At 44.6% G+C, this 6,538-nt stretch overlaps 1 protein-coding gene across 2 annotated transcripts in view; it reads left to right on the plus strand.

The window, feature by feature from the left end:
• The window catches only part of LOC144755622 (uncharacterized), a 75,100-nt gene extending 69,135 nt beyond the window's left edge, over window positions 1-5,965 (plus strand). Inside the window, exon 7 of one of the 2 annotated variants that reach the window (XM_078644743.1) lies at window positions 2,025-5,965. In XM_078644743.1, coding sequence (XP_078500869.1) covers window positions 2,025-2,270 — 246 coding nt within the window. In that variant the 3' untranslated portion in view covers window positions 2,271-5,965. The remainder of the gene's footprint in view (window positions 1-2,024) is intronic. The other variant, XM_078644744.1, reaches the window with a different exon arrangement.
• The last annotated feature ends 573 nt before the right edge of the window (window positions 5,966-6,538 follow it).

A 6,538-nucleotide genomic window follows, 5' to 3' on the forward strand; every position in this document is an offset into this window, starting at 1 on the left:
ACAAAATGCATTAAGGGGGCCCCAGCCTCTCGGTCTGCAAGAACCACGTCATGAAAAGCCAGTTTAAGCCATGGTATGTTCCTCCTTACTATAGCTTCCAGGTGTGTAAACGACTCATGGCGACCCAATAACTTAATGATCCACCTAACATAGGCAAACCGGGGGTGTTCAACCTACCATCCAGGGCCAAGCAGTCTTGTATGATGATCCTATTCAGAGACAGGTCCTCCTTGAGCCAAATAGACAACGAAAGTAGCAAAGGGCGAAGTCCAATCAAATCAGTGATTTACCTCATGCCCACTTCCTCATGCAGAATCTCAGTAGCAGTGCTAGCAGGTACTTTGAGCAAGCTTCTCAAAAATTAATTTTCAACCACCTGAAGCGCGGATGCGGGTGCATGGCACCAAATTTTGAAATCGTATCATGGCAACCGCACACACTCGGCCCTAAAAACTTTATTCATAGCCTCCATGTAAGTGTGGCCCAAAGGTTTAGCCAAGAGGCCAACCACACTGACTGCTACCTTGAATCTGAAAGAATTTTTCTTTAGAGGGGATGCAAGTAAGGTCAGGAATCAAAAAGTATCCCGCGATAAGACAAATTATCAACTCTGGTGATAAGATTACTTTTTACTATGGAATGTTTGGTTCTGGTGTTCATAGGGCCAACCACCATAATGTTTGAGTTGACATAGTTGGTCGTGAGATCAAGGCCAACCATCTACATAACAAATATATCAAATAAACACTGTAGGTCATTGGCTGTACTGGCCATAAGGACGGCGTTGTCTGCATAAAAAAGAACATGCAGACAACTCCCACCCACAGTTGGCTCGTCAGCACCCGAATCCAACAGGGCCAAATCCAAACGTTTGATATACAAACTAAAGAGGAATGGTGCCAGGATGCATCCCTGATGCAACTCCATTGCTATTTAACGACTGCCATAATGTGATTGCTCCCTATCTGAATAATGACTGTTTGATCTGCTATGTTCTGCACTTTCTTGTTTATGAACCTGCACTTATTTTCAAGTATTGTACGGTTTTGAAATTAATCAAAACTAATGTATAAAAACAAAGAGGTTGCACTGCCTTAGGGATTTCAGTATGCTAAGAAATGTCCAGTCCTCCCAGTCTGTACTTGATGTAAACTCTTAGTTTTTGTAAGACGCCCCAGGCTTTTTTTTTACTCACACACATGGAAGACTCTGGTGAGGGGATCCTAAGTATACAGCAAAATCACTCTCGACCATCTCAACCCTAAAGAACTCTTATAATAAAAAACATTGGCAAAGCTCTGGCCTGGCATTAGCTTCCTAACTTTTGGCTTTCGCAATGCTTGTTTTATTGTGGATTTGGTAAAAAGAAGTTGTTGGAGGAATTGTTAGCCACTGACCAATATAAAATAATTGACTAAGAGTAAAAATACTTTTGGTGTGATAAAGCACACATTGCAATCGTAGTTCCTGGCACTGATGGGGACTATTTCGTGTGCAGGTGTGCACCTTGTGAAAGAGCAGAATGACGTCACTCACAGTGAAATTAACCAATGGCTAGAGGGGGATGACTCATTGGCCATTGCTGCATGCTTTATTGGGCAGAAGAAAAATGTAAATGGCAGAACAACATACCAATGAATACAGAGGGATGGCTGAGAGCCTCTATACGTTATACATATCGTTTTACTACAATAAATGAATTTGGCTAAATCCAGGCTTAAAAAAGGGGAGCTTTGGTGAACTTTTTGTTGGGGGATCTTTTATGGTCCCCAGATATTACTCTCAAGGAATGACCACCCAATGAGATACTTCGTAACCAATTTACTCACTGTTCACTTCCAGTTCAATTCGTATCAGTCTTGACATGTTCTCCAAGCACTTCAATTGATGAAAAACCTGTTTCTATCCGTCCTACCTCTGCCGCCATGACAGGGGATGTTTTAATTTCAGCTCCATAGATGGGTGCCTCCACATTTGGGTCTCTGTAATACCAACATTTGTCATCTGTTTGCTTCTTATTTCAGGTATCAAAGGAGAGTGGGAGGGTCGTGCCGTGCGACCTGCAGGATGACAATGACTTCATAAAGTACACCACTCTGCGCCTCGAGCCCAAAGCAGGGTCAGAAGAGACCACCTACGCTAACGTCCGGTGCCAGCCAAGAGAACGAGACACGCCTAAATCGCCTTCAATGCTGGCCTTCTCAGGGACGGTGGAGTATGCCACGGTGTTTTTCAGGCCCTCTGGAGCGCTTCTCCCAGCAGCTCATTAACAACCTAAAGAACTTCCCCGCCACTGGTCAGATCTTCAGTCGCGCGTGCTGGCTGCTCGGCAAATGATCAGAAAGTCTTTTGACTGCTTTGACTATGCACCAATTCATATGTGTGTGTATTGATTTCAGTATAGATTGCTTTGGTCGAGTCTTCAATTTGAGCTGACTAAAATGCTTTAACCCACAAATGGCTGAGCCAACCCTGGAGATCTCTAAATCGTCTTCTGTCAGTGGTATTATTTTCCTGTGTGATTTATTCCTGTCAGATTTCATTGAGAGCGAAGGACTGGTCCAGCAGTGACCATCAATGTTGGCACGTATCTCAGCTTTTTCTTAGCCCGTAGCAGATGCTTACCCTATCACAGATGGGTACCCAAGAACAGGAACAGAAAAGCCAGCATGTTAATATACTCACAAACATGTCTGCACACATGCCAAGCAAAGAGAACAGGGAAATGCAGAACATTTGCATTCGTTTTCTTATCCGGAGCAGGCACACTTTCTCTGACATGTTTTCGACTTGACGCTCCTGATATATTTAGGAAATATTTCAGACACACTTTAAAGGTTTAAGAAAATTTCTTTTATATACAAACACAATGCTACATTACAGGAACCAATATTCAAAATGTAGGTTAATAGATCAAGCTGGGGAAAAGAACATGCATATATTCGTTTTCTGCTGTGGTTGGCTTATCACTCTGACCAGAGCACTGTTGATAGCAGATGAACCCACTAGTAAAACACGTCTGCCCTATTCCCACAACAATGCAATGTTTTTCATCTCAACCAGATGGTAAAGGAATAAAAAAAAGCCAATGAATGAACACATAAGCGAGAGGATAAGAGGTGAGACTAATAGGCTTGTATTGGGGAAAGAGCACATTATCTATTAAGATTATCAGCTCAGCTCCAATGGCTGGTTAGGGACATTATGCAGCGGCGGAAACCAAATGAAGTGTCGCGACCAGTGGCACTGCCGCGACCAGTGGCACTGCCGCGACCAGCGGCGCTGCCACTCCCCGACCTCCTGTGGGTGCTCTTTGGAATAACAAGGTTGCCACCAGGAGACTCGCATGAATTTAAAGTGTAAGTTCGGTGCTGGCAGAAAAAGAGGACTGTGGCCCTATACACCCCGGATATACCGCTAGACATGCTTAGGGCACTGTCATACGGAGGTAGTTGGAGGGACCCAGAGATGTGGGTGGAGGCTGGGGCATCAAAGATGGGGGAGGTCTACAAGAACGAGGAGTTGCTCCGCTTTGAGAAGTTCCGAACAGGGTTCAATCTACCCTGCGGTCACTTTCTCCTGCATAGAGCAGTCATATGAGCAATCCTCAGACACTGGTGGATGGGTACCATGGAGCCCCCTCCCCGACAGACCCGCTACTATATGGCCCTACCAGCAGGCAATATTAAAGCAGTATTCTGCTTGTACAGAGCCCTATGAGCAGACGTACAGAGCCCTCTAGAGAAATGACGAACCAAATGGGAAACGGACTTAGATATCTCGATTCCACCAAAAGACTGGGACAATATACTAGCCAGAATACCAAGAGTATCCAGAAATGCGCGCTTAAAAATTATTAATTATTACATGCTGCATAGATCTTATCTGACTCCAGAGCGCATATACAGATACTTCCAAGTGGAAGAGGCAGCTTGAACTCACTGCAAGGAGGAAAGGGTACATATCCTCCGTATGTTTTGGTCCTGCCCGAGACTATGGGTGTTCTGAGAAGAGCTCCTGAACCAATTAGAAGTGGTAAATGAGAAAGAGATCCCAAGCACACTGGCTCATTGCCTGTTGGGCTGGTTCCCCATACCTCCAAGACCAAAGTAACCAGTAAATGTCAAGACCTGGTATGTTTCCTAGCTAAGCGTGAAACAGCCAGAAACTGGAAAACAGCTGGGGCCTAGGCTGGCCACATGGAAGAATGAGTTGAGGAAATGGGCAAGCTGTGATGGCTGAATACTGCTAGGAGATGCCAGAAGGGGGATGGGGAATATAGAAGTGGCTAGAGCCTGGGACGCCTTGGTGGATGCACTATGACACCCGGACTCCGAGACTCCGGAGGGAACTCCTGCGAGAACCCAATGAGCGCACAATGGGACATGCACTACTTCAAGACTGAGATCCAACTGAGCAGACCTTCCCTCACCATAACACGTAGGAGCCGATTACGATGTCGGGCAGAAACTCTTCCAACCAACTCGGTTTTGGAATCGGTTCCGACCGACTCAGGTTAGGCGAATCTGACCGACCGATTATGATGCTTCCGAACATCGTTCGGTCGGACACGCATTGACTTCAATGGGAGCCTGTGTTCTGACCAACAACACAGGCTCCCATTGAAAAAATGTGTTGCTGTGGAACAGCTTGCACCCTGTGGCAGGCACCCCATGGTGCCTGCTACACTGTGCGTGGTTTTCCAGGGGGGTTCCATGGGTACCGCAACGGGCCCCAACCGCAGGCCTCCAGGTGAAGGGGGCCTGCTACAGGCCCCCAAAATCAGACTGTGACAGAGGTTTCGTGTCAGGCAGACAGATTCGGAACAGCTGTCAGAATCTGACATCATAATACCTCGGTCGAAAATGGTGTCCATAGAGATGTACGATTCGGCTCCGAATGACTCAGGACTCCGAGTGCCGGACGAAACCGAGTCAGACAGCCTGAACTATTTCCCTGCATCGTAATCGATCAGTTGGAAACTTTTCCAAATTAGTCGGAAATATAGGTTCCGACACGGGTTAGGAACATCAGGATCCCGTTCGGAGCCTTTTCTAGCCGACATTGTAATCAGCCCCTTAGGCGGATTGAGGTATCCGGAATTACCCCAGACCCTGACCCACATCCAACGCTGACATCGCTGCACCCGACAAAGCACTTAGCCCATATGAATAGCACATAGCTGACTCACATGAGGGGAGGGGGACTAGGAGCATAGTTTAGTTATGTATGAATGATGTGATCAATAGCAGATATTAACAGAATGGAATACTGTGATATAAGACTGTACATTGACATAGCTGAATCACAAGCCATGATATGGGTGTAATAAAATCAATGAAATCTGTTATTAAGAAAAAATATATATATATATATATATGTTAAGATTATCATTGGCAATGAAAACTGCTGTGACTGGTTGAGTGGGGATAAGTTAGCACCACTTACCTTATCCTTTGACTACATTCTGAGCTTCTGTCTACAGAAAAGACTGTTAACTGCGGATGACATTTGCAAAACTACTTTAGAGGTGTGATACCCACAATTTGATATCAGATTACTATCTTCGTAAACACTGTAATCTAAATATCGTCCACTAAAGTATGTCCCCATTGGTATTAAAAGGGGAAATTCTACAACCAAAGGGATATTATTTTTGTAAACGATATTTAGGGCAAACTATGTTAGTAAATATTTTTGTATATAATAGTCGGACATACAACCCCTTAGAGCGCACTTCTAGGCTGGGCCTTCTCTTCTATGAAGCACACCTTACTCTTCATATGTGACTGAACGTCAGTAGATCGGTTACAGGCTTCTTTTAGAATTCAATAAAATGTTCTAACACGCCCAAGTCTGTACAGAAAATGTTTAACACTGGTATTTTCAGATAAGTAAAGAAAAACAGGGTTGTAATTAACCAATTATAATTCTTTCAATATTAAATCTATTTCATGTACAAAAATGTCAAACCTTTATATTTATTTTTATTATTATCATTTATTCATGGCATTTATAGAGCACACTGTGACCAGACTGGTATCCTGTGCTGAGGCGAGAGTTGGAAAGAGAAAGCGAGAGAAAGAGAGAAGAGAGAGAGAGAGAGAGAGAGAGAGAGAGAGAGAGAGAGAGAGAGAGAGAGAGAGAGAGAGAGAGAGAGAGGAAAAACCCGGGAATGATGTACTACTACAGGCTGCTTTTTATTTTGAGAACAAGCAGATTTTCAATGCTTTTCTGAATTTCAGTAGATCTGTATGTGCTCTCAGAGTAGGCGGAAGCTTCTTCCACAGCTGAGCAGCTTTAACTAAAAAGGCTCTTCCACCTTGTCGCACCTTTCGGAAACTCTGTTTCTGAATGAGATTAGCAGTGGCAGACTGTAGTGGCTTCATTGGCGCGCATCTTTCAGTCTACGTTGCAACGATACAGGGCCACCTCTGTCGCTGCAAAGATATCTTGAGAATCTTTGCTGCGGAAATCTTGGGATTCCCGCAGCTACAAACTCCTTCTAGGTGAGCTCTCAGGGCAAGAGCTCACAGAC

Source organism: Lissotriton helveticus, chromosome 5_1, assembly GCF_964261635.1.
Source record: "Lissotriton helveticus chromosome 5_1, aLisHel1.1, whole genome shotgun sequence".
Classification (NCBI taxonomy): Eukaryota; Metazoa; Chordata; class Amphibia; order Caudata; family Salamandridae; genus Lissotriton; species Lissotriton helveticus.